Source organism: Bufo gargarizans, chromosome 6 (assembly GCF_014858855.1).
Source record: "Bufo gargarizans isolate SCDJY-AF-19 chromosome 6, ASM1485885v1, whole genome shotgun sequence".
Classification (NCBI taxonomy): domain Eukaryota; kingdom Metazoa; phylum Chordata; class Amphibia; order Anura; family Bufonidae; genus Bufo; species Bufo gargarizans.
Window position 1 is genome coordinate 117,744,304 of NC_058085.1, and position 18,600 is coordinate 117,762,903.

The 18,600-nt window shown below is 43.2% G+C and overlaps 1 protein-coding gene across 1 annotated transcript in view; it reads right to left on the bottom strand.

Annotated features, from left to right (window-relative positions):
* The window catches only part of PLXDC1 (plexin domain containing 1), a 108,879-nt gene that overhangs the window by 54,854 nt on the left and 35,425 nt on the right, over positions 1 to 18,600 (bottom strand). The window contains exon 2 of the mRNA XM_044297804.1: positions 13,828 to 13,982. Within this exon, the coding sequence (XP_044153739.1) occupies positions 13,828 to 13,982 (155 nt within the window). The remainder of the gene's footprint in view (positions 1 to 13,827; positions 13,983 to 18,600) is intronic.

Genomic DNA, 18,600 nt, shown 5'->3' on the forward strand with positions numbered 1-18,600 from the left:
GCGAGCAGCGATGTCTGTGTCCGGCCGGGAGCTCCTCCTACTGGTGACAGGTCTGTGCGGCGCATTGCTTAATGATCTGTCATTTACCAGTAGGAGGAGCTCCCGGCCAGACACAGGCATCGCAGCTCGCAGGTAAGTATAATGCTTCTACAAATTGCTAAGTAACCATGGCAACCGGGACTGCAGTAGCGATTAAACTGGGACTCTGATCGGTACTCTCCGCTGCCACCAATGATGGGGGGGGAGATTTTAATTAGGAGGGGGAGGGCCCACTGGCCACCAACGCGTTAACTACAGGGGAGGGAGGGGGGGCTGCCCCCTGCTGCCTGGCAGCACCTGCCAGGCAGCAGGGGGCAGTCATGTACACAGTTCTTTTAGTATATTCTAACTAGAAGCGTCCCCATCACTGAAAGTCAATGGGTCCGCCAAAAGAAAACGGCACAACGGCCACGGATGCACACAACGGTCGTGTGCATGAGGCCTTAGATAAATTAACTGTTTATAGTCTGAAAAGGGGGTGTGGCTTACCAGGAAATGGGTGCTGCTTTTTTTAGAAAGCGGCATGGTTTAAATGGAATCTGTCAGCTCCAACAACTCCCCCTCCCCAAACTAGAGCAACAAGTGTATGGTGTAAGTGATGCCGAGTCCAATTATGTCATTTTTATCTTCATATCACTTGCACTCCCACAAACCAGCAGTACAATGCACTGAGGACTCCTCCATGAGTGCTCTCAATGCATTTTAAAGGGATTCTGTCACCAGTTTTTTGCCCCTCCATTTAAAAATATAGTTATGTTCAGGGAGCTTTAGTGATTCCTAATGTGGTCTTATAACTGAAATCTGTAGGCTCATTTTGTCTAAAAAAACGTTATAACTAACCTGTCATTCATCCAACTAAGGTGCCCAAGGGGATGTGCATGTCGCTGCTCATCCTTTTCTGACATCAGCGCCGCCTCAGAATCCTTTGTTACGGCTCCGGCTCTCCCTCACTCCCCCCTCCTTCTTCTCTAACATCTTGCGCGTGCGCACAGGCCTGTCCCTGATGCGCCTGTGCACTTCGCTCAACCTCCCGATGACCTGAACACTGGCGCCAGCCTGTGCGCACGCGCGAGATGTTAGAGAAGAAGGAGGGGGGAGTGAGGGAGAGCCGGAGCCGTAACAAAGGATTCTGAGGCGGCGCTGATGTCAGAAAAGGAGGAGCAGGGCACGAGCGGGTGCGGGCGGCATCTGGAAGACATGCACATCCCCTTGGGCACCTTAGTTGGATGAATGACAGGTTAGTTATAACGTTTTTTAGACAAAATGAGCCTACAGATTTCAGTTATAAGACCACATTAGGAATCACTAAAGCTCCCTGAACATAACCATATTTTTAAATGGAGGGGCAAAAAACTGGTGACAGAATCCCTTTAATGCACGTTTGATGGAGCACAGCATCAGAATTAGGGATGAGCGAATCGACTTTGGATAAAACATCACGGGGCTCCAATCGGTTGTCATGGCAGCCTGGATGCTGCTGAAGAGATCCAGGCCTGCCATGGCTTTCTCCATACTGAGCTATGCATGAGGTATGGTGCAGAATGGAGTGTGTAAAAATCCTATTCACCGTGATAGATCCCTATTATGGTGAATAGGAGAGGGGATCAAAAGATCCCATGTACGAGGCCCCTATGGGGGATAACTTTTGTAAAAAAAAAGTTAAATAAAGTAGTAAAAAAACACCAATATATTAAAAGTTTGAATCACCCCCCCTTTCCCAATTTTACATATAAAAATACATAAACAATAAAAAATATAAACATTGGATATCGGAGCGTCCGGAAATGTCTGAACTATTAAAATATTTTTTTTTAATTCTTGTGCGGTGAACGCAGTAACAGAAAAAAAAATTAAAAACATGCGATTTGCCATTTTTTTTTTCATTTTGTCCCCCCCAAAAATTGAATAAGGCTACTTTCACACTTGCGGCAGTGTGATCCGGCGGGCAGTTCCGTCGTCGGAACTGGCCGCCGGATCCGCCGATCTGCTGCTGCCTGAAAGCATTTGTGAGACGGATCCGGATGCAGATCCGTCTCACAAATGCATTGCAAGGACGGATCCGTCTCTCCGCTTGTCATGCGGACCGACGGATCCGTCTTGTACATTTTTCTCATTTTTACCGATATGCGCATGCCGGAACGACGGATCCGGCATTCCGGTATTCTGAATGCCGGATCCGGCGCTAATACATTCCTATGGGAAAAAATGCCGGATCCGGCGTTCAGGCATGTCTTCAGTTTTTTTCGCCGGAGAGAAAACCGTAGCATGCTACGGTTTTCTCTTTTGCCTGATCAGTCAAAATGACTGAACTGAAGACATTCTGATGCAAACTGAACGGATTACTCTCCATTCAGAATGCATGGGGATAAAACTGATCAGTTCTTTTCCGGTATAGAGCCCCTGTGACGGAACTCTATGCCGGAAAAGAAAAACGCTAGTGTGAAAGTACCCTAACTGTGATTAAAACGTTGTATATACTACAAAAATGGCATCAATAAAAACTACAGTACTTTACGCAAAAAAATAAAAACAAGCCCTTATAAAGCTCTGTAGACCGCAATATAAAAAAGTTATGGCTGTCAGAATATAGCGATGCAAAGAACATTTAGATTTTTCTAAAGGTAAAAAAAAAAAATTTAAGTAGTAAAACAAAAAAAGCAACTTGAGTTTGGTATCGCGGCATTTGTATTGAGCTGCAGAATAAAAACGTCAGGTGATTTTTATTGCATAGTGAACGCTGTGATGTCAAAACCGCAAAAACCTTGGTGGAATTCATTTTTTTTTTTTCAATTTTGCCACACAAATATTTTTTTTTCTAATACAAGACATGGTAAATTAAATGGTGGCAGTAAAAAATGCATCTTGTCCCGCAAACAAATAAGCCCTCATATAGTGAACAGAAAAAAAAAAGTTATGACTTTTGGATCATGAGGAGGAAAAATAAAAAATTTAAAAATGAAAATGGGCCTGGTCGTGAAGGGGTTAATATTCTTGTAGGTGACATAGTAGAAGGCTTGGTAGGAAAGATTTGCCTGATTACAGTGTGCAGTGACTGGGAAAGCGAGTTGGATGCTTGGTTGTAAAGCTAGATTTCTAACCAGTAGGCAGAGACATTGTGATCTCACTGTATATAGCGTTAGTGAGAACATTTCTGGAGACCCCTCCCCTCTAAAAAAAAAGGTATAGAAAAAGTTGAAAGGGTGCAAAGATTGTGGAGGGTCTGAAGCATCACTTACAAGTGTATAGGACCAAGCCGTCCCATTGAAATGAATGGGACAGCCTAGGTGTAATTGCACCTGCTCGTCGCTGCGGATGCGACAGCAAGCAAGTAAACAATCAAGAAGAGGAGGCATCGCTGGCACGGAGTGCACCTTCTCTTAAAACAGGTGATTGGAGGTGCTAGGTGTCGAACCCACCCCAATCTGATAGGTCATCAATAAAACTAACTTGGACAACCCCTTTACAGTGTTATTAACGGAAATACTGTATTTATGGCACATCAAACATGCAATATGTACCATTAAAGTCTAGTTACAGTTCCAGGAATCCCATCTAGTGGAAGAATACATGAAAAATACATGTGAGCAGCCACAAGACATAGACATACATGTCTGTTACCAGATGGTTGGGAGCCACACAGAATGGTATCAAGGTCCGCAGTTTATGTACCCCTGCTGTACATCAAATGTACATTTCTAACTGGAGGGGAGGTTTGGTTTATGAAGCATGTTAGTTTTAGATCACTTAAGCCTGAGAACAGTGGTAGACAGAGATGAAAGAGGGGATATAGGCCCTGATTTATCATGCCTTCACTCCAGAATTCTGGCTTCAAAAAGTCTCAAAATGGGGTGATTTTTGTTTTATACACCACTCATTCCAGTTTGGAAATATGGGTGGGCAAGTGGGTGTGGCTAGCTATGTTAATGAGTTTCACTCCACATTTATCACTAAGGCTACTTTCACACTAGCGTTGTTTGAATCCGGCGTTCAATTCCGACACCGAAACTGCCCGCCGGATCCGGAAAAACGTGTGAAAACTGATTACATTTGAATCCTGATCAGGCTTTCGATCACAATGGAAAAATGCATTGGAAAAAAACGGATCCGCCATTTATGGACTTTAACTTTTTTTTCTTATTTTTCGGGTTTAACATGCAAAAGCCGGATTCGTTTTGACTGAACACACGGCGCCAGATCCGGCGTTAATGCAAGTCAATGGGAAAAAAGCCTGATCAGGCGTTCAGTCAAAGTGTTCAGGATTTTTGGCCGGAGGTAAAAATACTGCATGCTACGTTTTTCTGAAAAGCCGGATCAGTCAAAAAGACTGAACAGAAGACATCCTGATGCATCCTGAGGGACCGACTCTCCATTCAGAATGCATTAGGATAAAACTGATCAGTTCTTTTCCGGATTTGAGCCCCTAGGACGGAACTCAGCGCCGGAAAAGAAAAACGCTAGTGTAAAAGTACCCTGAGACAAAAGTGTTAGGTTTAAAAGTGTTTTTAGAGACCTATCCTCTGATTGGTGGGGGTCCGACACCCGGGACCCCTGCCCATCATCTGTTTGAGAAGGCACTGATGCTCCCGTATGCTCCGCGGCCTTCTCCTTACTCACCAAGCACAGCGCCGTACATTGTATAGTGGTTATCCTTATTGCAGCTGAGCTTTGTTCACTTCTATGGGGCTGAGCTACTCTTAGGCCACATGACTGATTAACGTGACGTCGCCTAGTGAAAGCTGAGAGAAGGCCGTGGCGTTACTGCGAGCGCCGCTGCTTTCTCAGACAGCAGATCGGCTAGGGTCCCGGGTGTCAGACCCCCACCAGTCAGATATTGATAACGTATCCAGAGTCTCGGAAAACCCCTTTAACCACTTCCCGACCTTTCACATACTGTTACGTCATGGGAACCACTAAGTTCCCGCAATTTGACGTAATAGTACGTCATAGTGATCGCACGGGCACCGGAGCGGTACGTGCGAGATCACTGCAGGGGCCCGGCAGTCCGTGGTAGCCGGGCCCCTGCTGTATACGCCGGCATCACTGTAAAAGCCGATGCCGGCGGATTAACCCCTTCTCCTAGGCAACCTGTTAGTGTATGACTCATTGTCATACACTAACAGGCAATGCATTGCAATACAGATGTATTGTAATGCATCGCAGAGGGGATCAGACAATGCATTACAATACCGCTCATAAATAAAGTCAAGTAAAAAAAAAGTGTTTTTAATAAAATTTATAAAGTAATACAATTAATAAAGTAAAAAAGAAAAAAAAAGCCCCTTTCCCCTTATTTTATAATAAAAAACTGAAAAAAAAACCCACAAAACCCACACATATTGGGTATCGCCGCGTCCGTAATGACTGGCTCTATAAATATATCACATGATCCACCCTTTTCGATAAACACCATTAAAAATAAAAACAGTATAAAAAAAAGCTATTTTTGTCACCTTACATCACAAAAAGTTTAACACCAAGCGATCAAAAAGGTGTCTGCCCCCCAAAATGGTATCAATAAAACTGTCACCTCATCCCGCAAAACATTACCCCCTACCTAAGACAATCACCCAAAAAATGAAAACTATAGCTCTCAGAACATGGAGACACTAAAAAATATCTATTTTTTTGCTTCAAAACTGCTATTATTGTGCTAAAGTGAAAAAAATAAAAAAAAGTATACATATTAGGTATCGCCACGTCCGTAACAAACAGCTCTATAAAAATATCACATGACCTAACCACTCAGGTGAACACAGTAAAAAAAAAGCTATTTTTGTCACATTACATCACAAAAATAGCAACAGCAAGTGATCAAAGAGGTGTATGCCCCCCAAAATAGTACCAATCAGATCGTCACCTCATCCAGCAAAAAATCAGACCCTACCTGAGAAAATCGGTCAAAAAGTAAAAAAGCTATGGCTCTCAGACTATGAGACACTAAAATATCATTATTTCGGTTTCAAAAATGCTATTATTGTTTAAAACTTAAATAAATAGGAAAAAGTAGACATATTAGGTATTGTCATGTGCGTAACCATCTGCTCTATAAAAAAAGTCACATGAGCTAATCCCTCAGGTAAACGCTGTAAAAAAAAAAACGGTGCCAAAACATCCATTTTTTTGTTACCTTGCCTCACAAAAAACTTAATATAGAGCAATAAAAAATCATATGTACCCCAAAATAGTACCAATAAAACTGGCACCTTATCCCGTAGTTTCCCAAATGTGTTAAATTTTTTGAGTTTCTACTGTAAGAGTGCATCAGGGGGGCTTCAAATGGGACATGGCATCTAAAAACCAGTTCAGCTAAATTTGCCTTCCAAAAACCATATGGCGTTCCTTTCCTTCTGCTCCCTGCCGTGTGCCCGTACAGCAGTTTACGATCACACGTGGGGTGTTTCTGTAAACCGCAGAATCAGGGTAATATTTTGTTATTTTTGGCTTTTAACCCTTGCTTTGCTACTGGAAAAAATTTATTAAAATGTAAAGTCTGCCCAAAAAGTGAAATTCAGAAATTTAATCTCCATTTTCCATCAATTCTTGTCGAACACTTAAAGGGTTAACAAAGTTTGTAAAATCAGTTTTGTATACCTTAAAGGTTGTAGTTTTTAAAATGGGGTAAGTTTTGGGTGGTTTCTATTATGTAAGCCTCACAAAGTGACTTCAGACCTGAACTGGTCCTTTTAAAAAGTGGGTTTTGGAAATTTTCCGAAAAATTTCAAGATTTGCTTCCATACTTCTAAGCCTTCTAACATCCCCAAAAATCAAATGTAATTTTCAAAAGGATCCAAACATGAAGTAGACATATTGGGAATGTAAAGTAATTACTATTTTTGAAGGTATTACTATCTATTATAAAAGTAGAGAAATTGAAATTTGGACATTTTTCAAAATATTTGGTAAATTTGATATTTTTTTATGAATAAAAATGTTGTCTTTTTTTTACTTATTTTTACCACTGTCATGAAGTACAATATGTGACGATAAAACAATCTCAGAATGGTCTGTATAAGTAAAAGCGTTTTAAAGTTATCACCACATAAAGTGACACATGTCAGATTTACAAAAAATGGCCTGGGCAGGAAGGTGAAAACAGGCCAGTGGTTGAAGGGGTTAAGGATAAGACAAAGTTATTAAACAACATGGGACATTTGATAAACGTGGCATACAATATTCCAATACAGACTCCACTGACTAATATTCCCCTCAGGGCCGTCATTAATATTGATTGGACCCTGGGCAAAAATTTACTTGGGCCCCCTGGATCCCGCCTTCCCACACCTTAGCAGGCAATCACGCCCTCCACCACAACACACACACAACAAATCTACACATCTGGTAGAGTACAGTGAATGACTGTAAATACTTCCAGTTCTGAAGACTCCAGCGGCTCAGGATCAGTGCTCTGGGCAGCTGGGCTCAGGCTGGAAGTGGGCACCGCTCTGCAGAATGGAGACCGGGGCTCGGCTCACCCTAGTGTTACAGTGTACCCCAGCACCCCACAGTATGCAGTATAGCACCCTATAGTATATAGCAACCCACAGTATGCAGTATAGCACCCTATAGTATACAGCACAGTAGCCCACAGTATACAGCACCCCACAGTATACAACAGTATACAGTACAGCAGTTTAGCACTCCACACTATACATCACCCACAGTATACAGTACAGCAGTATAGCACTCCACACTATACAGGCCCCCCACACTATACAACCCCCCCCCCCCCCCCCAGTATACAGGCCCCACACAGTATACAGCACCCCACTATACAGTAGTTTACAGTATATTAGCATAACAGCCCCTGATTGTCACCTTTTTCTGATATAATCTTCACAAAAAAAGCTCCACAGTTAAGGCAAACTTCACCTGCAACACTCCTGCTAGGACCTGTGATGACCTCATAGCCATGTGACCAGTGATATTGCTAGGTTACTGGTCACATGGTGATGATGTCATTAAGGTCCTAGATCACATTCACAGCTCTAACACAGTACGGTGCCTGGAGTGCCAGCAGGCATGGCATGGCAGCACCCCCTGTGAAGCTGACAGCCTGACACCCGGGGCAGTGGCTAGCAGGGCTCAAGAGGCAGCTGCCTTGGGCCCCCCAGGAGCAACTGGGCCCGGGGCAGCTGCCCCTTTTGCCCCTTGGTAAAGACGGCCCTGATTCCCCTCATGATAAATTCCCCCCATAGAGTGGTGTAGCACTGTGGAGAGCTAGGAGAGGGGAAGACCGATTTAATAGTGAGTTACAGGAATTAAAGGAGTTATGCTATGATTGTAAAATGAAATGAAAATCGGACATTGTATAGTACATGACAATATCTTTCTAGCAAAGCTAAAACTAGGCCTGTTCGAATCTATATATATAAAAAAGGACGTATATATGTGTGTATGTTCTGCAAAAACGCAACCATCCATTTCAACGAAAATTGGTATACAGATCCCTTGCTACCTGGATAGAAATCTTGCGGGGGTCTCAGCTCTCTATGACGTACCGTTCCAGAGATATTCCCAAAAAATGACCTGCATTATCCAATACAAGCCTGCCAGCCTTTTACTTAAATCCTAACTGCCATACACACAGTCACATGTCCCTTATCAGCCAGTAGAAGCTCGCAGGTCCTACTCCAGGTTGCCTTAACAGCTGATCACAGGTTTTAGCAATTCGCAGGTCCTGAATTATTCAGTCATATGACGTATGATGGCACAACTACACTGCTACATGCATGGGGGGGCAGGTGCCACTAATAAACGGACGGGTGCTGTGGAGTTCACTGTTAAAGGGGCGGGCACCGTGAAGGTCACTGTGAAAATCACTGTTGAAGGGGCGGTCACTGTGAAAGTTAAAAAAAAAAACACTGAAAAAACTAAGATAAAAACATCCTGCACGGTATAATATATAAATTTGCTAATGTCACTGCCCATATTATTGAGGAAAATCTCAGAAACAAGATAATAATGCACTTAATAAAGTCGATGCAAGCATTATATACGGACAAAGTCCTCACTCTGATATGATATAATCTGAGACACTTAGCCAATATATTTTGATCAAAACACATTTGTGCGCGCCTACCAAGCGCCAAGGTGGTCTCAGGTCAGGCGGGTCCTACGCTAAACCTACCTAGGCCATTGGGCCTCTATGTTCAGGAGCGCAGATGCCGCACATATGGTGTGCTGCTCCTAGTCACCTCCATGTGCGTCAAGCAATCAATGGGAGGAGGAGCAAGCACACCAATATGTACCACCTAATCAAGGCGCTCTATTGGATAGGAAGGGCAAAAGTGCAGAGGAATGCTACTTCCAAGATAAATGGGTGCACATTCACACTTGAAGCAACTACATAGACAAAAAAATAAATAAGAAAAAACGAAGATAAAAACAACGCACATGGAGGTGACTACGAGCAGCACACCATATGTGCGGCGTCTGCGCTCCTGAACATAGAGGCCCAATGGCCTAGGTAGGTTTAGCGTTGGACCCGTCTGACCTGAGACCACCTTGGTGCTTGTTAGGCGGGCACAGATGGGTTTTGATCAAAATATATAGTGTCTCAGATTTTATCATATCAGAGTGAGGACTTTGTCCATATATAATGCTTGCATCTACTTTACTAAGTGCATTATTATCTTATTTCTGTGATTTTCTTCACTGTGAAAGTTACTGTTAAAGGGACAGTCACTGTTAAAGAGGTGGTCACTGTTAAACGGGTGGCCACTGTAAAAGTCACCGTTAAAGATGCGGCTACTGTAAATGTCACTGTTAAAGGGGCGGTCACCGTTAAAGAGGCGGTTATTGTTAAAGGGGCAGCCATTGTGAAAGTCACTGTTATTTAATATAAAATTGCAATAAATAAATACCCGAGCAATGCCGGGTCATCAGCTAGTAAAGAATAAAGCAGTCAGCACTCACCACTGTATCCAATAGAAGCTCTTTATTCCTCCGTAGAGATCAAGAAACATAGGCTGGCGCAGACAGCTCACACACAAGCTAAAAGCAGCGACGGACATTTTGCGCTCGCGCGTTTCCTCGGGCCGCTGTCCAGTCAGTGGCCTAAGGAAGCGCACGAGCCCGAAACGGCCGTAGCTGCTTTTTGCTTGTGTGTGAGCTGTCTGCCCCAGCCTATGTTTCTTGATCTCTATGGAGGAATAAAGAGCTTCTATCGGATACAGTGGTGAGTGCTGCCTGCTTTATTCTTCATTCACAAATGAACTTTCTACATTATTCTGAAGGCTTGAGCACCGCGACACTGCGTGACACGTATGGTCAATAACACCGGTATCCATTTGCCTATGTGGGAAAGTAGCTGTGCCGCCCATCTCTTGTCTGTGTTTAATAAAACTGGGCCTATACCTCACATGGATCCAGAGATCTCCCCATTCATTGCTCCAGTTGCTCTGCTAGGTTCCCTTCAGACTGGCAGCTTAAGGTGTGTGTCCTGTCTCAGGGGGCGTATCCTTTCTCAAGAGGTGTGTCCTTTCTGCTGCAGCTCTCTCCCTGTAACTGCCAGAGCTTCAAACAATATTTTTTTGACATGAGCCTTTAACTTATGCGGTATAAGGAGTGAAAGAAATATGTGAGTGAGCATGCTGCCTAGGAGATGGCAGTACCACACAATGAAATGAAAATACCACATTTAGATACCTGCAGAGGTTCCAGCAGGAGCCTCCTTCACAGATTTCAGCAAAAAAAAAAAAAAAAAGGATGAAATACCATTGTATGCAGCAGTATTGTGCAACGGGTGGCCTCCTCCAGGGCCCTACTATATATCGTGTGTCCCAGGTGTAGGAAATGCTGAGTGGTATGTTGCAGCCTCTTTATGTGTCACGGTGCTCCTACCTGGATACAGCTGGACCCAGGCTTTGGCTCCGAAACAATAAATAGGGGGAATGATTGAGGGACAGAAGAATAACCTTGAGATGAAGTTCAATGGCAGCTTTACTTTGAAAAAAAAAGTTTTTCCAAAACAGATTACAGGCCTTGTCTTGGCTCCAGTAGACTTTAGCATGAAACTAGCAGGCAAACTCTGCAGATAAGTCAGTTACACTGGAGTGTAACTGGCTTTTATCTGCACTGAAAAATAAAGGTAACATTTTAATCGAGCTGGACCCTTTTCTCTTTTTACTCAAGTAACGCCGTGGTTCCTGGCATGGTCCGTGCTCGGTGTGACAGGGTTTGAGCACGCCTACATTTTTCTTTCTGCCTAGCAGGCAAACTCTGCTCTCTTTCTTTGCTTTTTTCTTATGTGCTGCACTTTCTCTCTGTAGTCTGCCTTACGGTTATGCTAGGGAACTTTCCTCCTGGCTCCTGAGGCTTCAAGCTTTGGCCTCCATGGCCAGCAGAGTTTAAGGTGCTCTGGCTGGCGTGGGCACGTCCAGCAGATACGTGCCCCTGCACACCTTTCCTTTAGCAGGGGGTAAGCTAAACAGGAAATAACTGGTCTCCACCCTTCCTGCAGTTAGTAGGTTTGGCCCACTCTCCTACAGAGGGGGGGGGGGGGGGTAGAATGGAATGGTAAGTTCCATTCTATCTAAGTACATCTCTGCTGTGTTTTCTGCCACCTGCTAGTGAACCAGGCACATTACATGAACAGTTACATAGCATTAGAAATACACAGTGTGGAGGACCTTGAATAAATGCATAAGATGACATGAGGTTAGACCATTAGAGATAGCAGCAGGGTGTAGGAGTGGCAACACCACTTGGGGTGTTACAATTGCATCTGGCACCATTATAGTGAGTTGGATCTGGCGGGCGCTGGCGATTCCAGTATTATATTCCTGTGCCAGAACAGAATACCGAAATGTAGGCGCAGGTGTGCACCCAGCCTTAGTAGATGGTGGAAAATAAAAGCCCTTGAGTTTTTGCTGCATTGTAGTGGTGCAGACTTATGCTGCAATACTATTTCCAGATGTGAATAAGGCTTTATGTTGTGCTGATGCCAAATTAAACTTCCTTTACTTGCAGTTTGCCATATCTCTAACTAACTCTTTCCTGTCATGTCACTGTTGTAAGCTGATACTGTATGTAATTTAGTCTTACTTACTAAATTATCTTGCAGACATAGATATTTTTATTAAATGTGAGCAGTGTCTGTAATTTCTTTTTTAAGCACATGTGCCAGAAAAGTGGCTACAAAAAGTTACCTTTTGGGGATTTGTGTCACACTCATTACTTTTAGAAATGTTGTATGGGTGGGGCTCAGAAGGAGGGCATGGCTGCCTGAGGCCTGGAATATTTACTATATTTTACACCAGAAACTGGCGGAAGTTATGGCTCAAATGCATAACAGCTGGCAGCTAACGCAGGTTTGACTTTCTGGTGCGTCGTGGGGCAGAGATGCACTTATGTGAAGTCTGTAGAGCTCTATTCACATTGCCTCAACAATTTGTATCAAATGTGTAATTCCAAGTTTTTATGAAGCATGCTACCATTTGTATGCTATGAACACTGTATCTATACAACCCAGATCCCTAAAACAACTGCATGCATTAAAAATGGTCCAAATGGTTACACTGGTGAGGGAGATGCAAGTTTTTCTCCTAGTTATATAGGGTCTTTGCCTTTATCCTTATATTGTAATGCCACACACAGGGGCGGAATGGCCATAGACTCTTCAGGGAAATTTCGTGGGACACCAAAATACAAAGCTGCAGGCAGTGTAAGTGAACATTCAGAGATACCACGTGGGACGCCGTGGCGGAGCGCAGCAAGTGGTACACATACCATATGTATCTATAGACCGGCGAATAGCTCTATCTTCGAGTCAGAGGAAAAACAGTGAGTACATACTCAGGCTTTTAAAGCCAAATCCTGGGCAATATAACTAACAACAACTAACAATAACTAATTATTTATTGACATTTATTGGATATGCTCTATATACAATATGGCCGTGACTGCGCTGCTATAAATAATTGATTGAACTGCTACATAAAATACGGCCAGAATTGTGTTGCAACACAATGAGAAGTACAAGCTATAGTGTCAACATTTATTAAGCCATCAAGTTATATTGGCAGTATATGGTCAGTTTTTTTTTATTTGTTGCTAGCTATCAATATCCTTTTTTGGCTGCATGTGAACATTCTGACGATTCTTTGCTACATTTTGGATTATCTAACAATAGTGGGTTATCTAACATCTTGGTGTTTACTGCTATTTTATCTTGGTTTAACATCACACAAGCTATCTGGTATGGTGTCGGACTCAATTGATGGGAATATAGGAAGATCAATTATATCATATGTCACTAATATTTTTATCTGTCACTATATTTTTAAATATTTTTGTTTTTATTTGAAAATAATTGTTTATATTAATATATGATATATAAGAGCAATTTTTTGGTGCAATTCCTAGGTGCAAGTGTGCCTGTCAATTAAAATTTTTTACAAGTATCTACTACAAGTTGCTAGTCTACTTGTGGTAAGATTACAGTAAGCCATTGGTTCTGGTCTCATACTTTTTGGATGATAAATCAATATCACAAACATAACAACAAATTATATTTTATCTTTCAGACTTTCTATAGTAAGTACTACTTCATACCATGGAGCTATAGGTACTCAGTGTGATAGAGAACATCTTTGCAATATGCCTTCAGAGATTTTCAGGCATACAGAATTACAGTAGCACCTCCAATACTTCCACAGTTGCTGTGATAGGTAGGAGGAGGCTACTGCTATGGGGTGCATGGGCTATTAGGGCCCAAAGAGTCAAGATACTTCATAAGAGTTATGCAGTTGAGCCAGTGGGGAAAATCATAAACAGTCAAGTACTCACTAGTATCTGTGTCTGGTTATCTGGTAGAGTGTCGATAGACAGACTGTCCCCCCCTTGGAAGACGCGTGTGGCGATCTTGTTCTGTCCATTGTGAACGTCACGCTGAAGCCTAACTAACTGATTGTCCCTTCCTTTGGTGTTCAGAAAGCTGGGACCTGAAAAATAATAACGTTAATATTATTTTGTAGAAGGCTTCTATTTCACATAACCTGTGGGGAAAAAAATCTGAATGTAATTTTTCCTGGTTAGTGGCGGATTTTACCCATTCTTATGCAGAGGGTGAAATCCATTGCCAAATCTGCATTGGGATCCATGGCAAAAATCCACAGTTAGAGTACGTCAGGATGAAAGATACAGCAGAAAAGTCTGCTGGAGATTTTGATTTAGATCTACTCTAAAATCCACATGAATTTTGTCCTTTGAAGATTTCAACCTCTCCATTGGAAATGATTACATTTGCAGCCAAGCCTCAACATTTAAGGCTACTTTCACACTTGCGGTAGCCTTTTCCTGCAGGGAAACTGTGGGGGCAAGGACCCCTTACTCTTATTTATGCTGAGTTCCAAATCATCATTGCCCATAGATTTAGTAATGGGTACCCATTTAGAATTGATTGTACCGACACTCAGTGATCAAACAAGTCTCTGTTTATTCAAACAAAATGCAGATAGTATTATACTGTCTTGGCAAAGAGGGGGGTGGAAAAGCCACCCACACACATCTCATGAAAGTCATGATCACATTTTAAACAACCACAATTGCAGAAATCGGCTTAACCACAAATTAGGAACCTAGTTTCTCTGAAAATTATAAGAGAAAACAACAACCAGGTGCAAACAGCTAAAACTGCCATGACATTTAAAAATGAAAAAGACAGAAGAGTAAGTATGTGAAATATGTAACCATTATTTTAAAATAATCACAACCACTTCAACCATTTAAGATGGCTGACATGAGACAAGAAAAAATCTCTTGTCATCAACCTTTTAAGATGGCTGACATAAGACAAGAAAATATCTCCTATCCCTCACATTCCCCCTTTAGAGACAATGGTGAGCTGGCCGGACGTACCCCAGATGTTTCGCTTTATGGATGAAATGTACATCTGCCGCCAGCCGTGCGAAGTTTAGTTGCACCAGGGTTCCAAGCTCACCCATGGTCTCACTACAGAATTGGTAAAAAGTTACTTCTGTCTACAGTCTTTTCAAGCAGTCTTCTAATACATGGCAGAATATAATATACCACTATTTCAAGCAAAATTATAACAACAAGCAGTGATACAAATATTCAAGATGGACCCTCCATCTTTGAGACATCAGTGGACTGTCACCACCCAAAAGTACTTCAGAACAAGCTAATCCCATTCTGTCCTTTGGGATCCCTTCCAGGGTGGGAAACAGTGCCACATATACTCTCATTAATCTCAATATTGTTTCTCCTTCTTGCAAACTTTATTAATAAACATATCTATGTCGGAATGGGGTATTATAAAGGTTGCAGGAGTAAGGCTACTTTCACACTAGCGCTTGATCGGATCCGTTCTGAACGGATCCGATCATATTAATGCAGACGGAGGCTCCGTTCAGTACGGATCCGTCTGCATTAATAACTTAGAAAAATTTCTAAGTGCGCAAGATGCCTGAGCGGATCCGTTCAGACCTTCAATGTAAAGTCAATGGGGGACGGATCCGCTTGAAGATTGAGCCATATGGTGTCATCTTCAAACGGATCCGTTCCCATTGACTTACATTGTAAGTCTGAACGGATCCGCTCGCCTCCGCACAGCCAGGCGGACAGCTGAACGCTGCAAGCAGCGTTCAGCTGTCCGCCTGGCCGAGCGGAGCGGAGGCTGAACGCCGCCAGACTGATGCAGTCTGAGCGGATCCGCTCCATTCAGACTGCATCAGGGCTGGACGGAGGCGTTCGGGTCCGCTCGTGAGCTCCTTCAAACGGAGCTCACGAGCGGACCGACGAACGCTAGTGTGAAAGTAGCCTAAGCCGGGAGATTGTACATAAACCAGTGACATTTCTGAGCAACTACTTGTAAGCCTTATGCCCACAGACCAGGAATATATCTTCTGGGACTGCAACCACCGTACTATTAAACAACTAAGTTATCAATTTGGCCAGTAGGACATCTTCTGCCAGTTTTTGTCCCTTTTCCTGACTCTCTGATGAGTTAACGGTCATTCCAGCTAGGGTTGTTGCGGGTATCGAAATGTCGATACCCAATCAATACTTTTGTCCCGGTATCGATAAGATACCGGGATTTCCATTTTTTCGATACTGGGCTGCGCTGCTGGGCAGTCTAGTATCTCTGAAAAAGAGCACGCTGCTGTCGGCGCGCTCATGTTCTCTCAGCAGCACAGGGGAGAAGGAAGCAGTCTCTCCCTCCCCCTGTGCCGCTGCCACCAATGAGAAGAGAGGGGCGGGCGCATTGCGCCACCAATAATAGGACTTTTCCTGGGTCCAGACTTTAAGTAGCAGGCTACACAGAGAGGTGCCCAGAGATGTCCCAGCACTTACTATTATTCCCGCTCCGTTCGCCCGCTGTGCCCTCATTACTGTCTCCTGCGCTATATGCTAATTACTATCGGAGCGATGGGGAGGAGACATCAGCTTCTCTTCTGGGCGTTCCTTCTCCCTGCGCTGCGCTGCGATTGGACAGCTCTACAGCCAAGGAGAAGGAACGCGCACTAGAGAAGCTGATGTCTCCTCCCCATTGCTCCGATTGTAATTAGCATATGGAGCAGGAGACAGTGCGGTGGCGTGGATGCGCTGGGAGATGGCGTCGTGCATCATGGCGGTGTTGCGCCCGCTTGGTTGGAGCACAGGTGTCCGCAATCCAGGTACTTTACTCACTAATGCTACTCTTGTGTATATATACCCTGCTCTTTCACATTCTCATACCTCCTGACGAAACCGCTGAGGTGAAACGGGCGTCGAGGTCTTGCGCTTTGGGCTATGATATCTCTTCTGGGCTTGATCATGTCTTCAGGTACGTCCCGGGTCAGGTGTGACTATTAAGACACTGTCCCATACAATATCCATATTAGGCCTATGTTATTGACTAGGCCGTATATATACCATCATTGTGTTGTGCTATAGACTAGGCTGTGGATATACTATTACCACGCTTGTTATATACATATACAGGTCTATGGTTACCAAGGATGAAGGCTGTGGACCTCACAAACATCCTGGGAGCACTCCCTGATATAACTGTATCACGTTGTACAACCCCCTATTGGGGTGCTGTATACTCTGTATCATCCCTGTGGTACATAATTTGGGTGTTTATGAGAGACAGTATTTGACCTGGTACCCGGTAAGTGCTTACTAGCCTTGTGGGGTTACATGGCAGTCCAGTAGAGTGAATGCCCTTCACTTCTCTGTATACCTGTTTCCATCTTGCCTTTTTTTTTCTACATATTTTAATATGTAATAAAGTTGATATGATTTTGGATATATTATCTCCACTGGCTCTTTTGTCAAGTCAGACAATGAGGACTGGTCAGTTTTTACCCTTTCAGTCAGTAACTATTCTTTTAGAGGGTTATATGGTAATTCTTCCATTTTTAAGGCCACTAAGTCATTTTAGTTAGCCCATGTCTCCCTATATGTGGCTTGTATCTGTTGTAAGATATGGTGGGCAGGCATAGGTCTTGTCAATGGGTCAGGAATTCTACCTAAAAGTCCCATTTGGTCCTTAGGACTCCATGGGGAGTAGGACTATATGTGCTGTTGCATATATTGGACTTGACCACCGGGTGGTGGTGCCTGAGGGGCTTGATTGTCTCACCCGTCTACTGGTCCCCCTCCTCCAACCACTGATGAAGGTGGAGGGACTTGTGGGGTGAATCCGGTACATATGATGACTGGATAGAGTCCTGTACGCAGTCTAGGTCGGGATGCTCCACATACTCTACAAGTTTCCGTCCAGTCACGATTCTGGTTTCCACACATTGTACATGTCCAGCCTGGTCTACCAATCTTCCCAGAAAATGACGGTGGGGGAGTTGAAGGTGGCGGACATATTTTTTTTTTCTGTCTTACCATCATTGTCATGTTTTAGACTTGTGTCATAATACAAATTTCCTCCAAATGTTACATTTGTCCATTTCTCATTCTTCACTTTTTCTGCTGTCCGACACCAACATTCCACAACCTCCTCACATTCCTGATCCTTCATCCAACCACTACGTATTCTTTTGAACCTTTCCTAAACTTCAGAATCTAAGTTTCATACCCGCCTTCTGTATCACCTTCTGTGTCTTTTTCTTGTCTTGGTTCCCTTTTTTCTCATTCAAGATTTTATTGAGTTTTCCAAGGTAAATAGGACAAAAGCACTGAAGCAAAGCTGAACATACAGCATGCGGTAGTCTTGGTTCCCTTTTAAATCTTCAACTATCTGTTGGGCTAATTTGTACCCCTCAGGTATACTCTGCGTATTGCCCATGTCTATGTGTAAATAATTTCTCTACCAGACGTCTTAAATATATACAGTTATTACTGTAGACCCATCTAATCTGCTTCTGTATAGTGACTTCCCCATTAACCACCTCAGCTCACCTAGCTTAAACCCACTTAATGACCAGAACATTTTTTACAATTCTGCACTACACTACTTTCACGGTTTATTGCTCGGTCATGCAACTTACCACCCAAATGAATTTTACCTCCTTTTCTTTTTACTAATAGAGCTTTTATTTGGTGGCATTTCATTGCTGCTGACATTTTTACTTTTTTTTATACTGCTGACATTTTTACTTT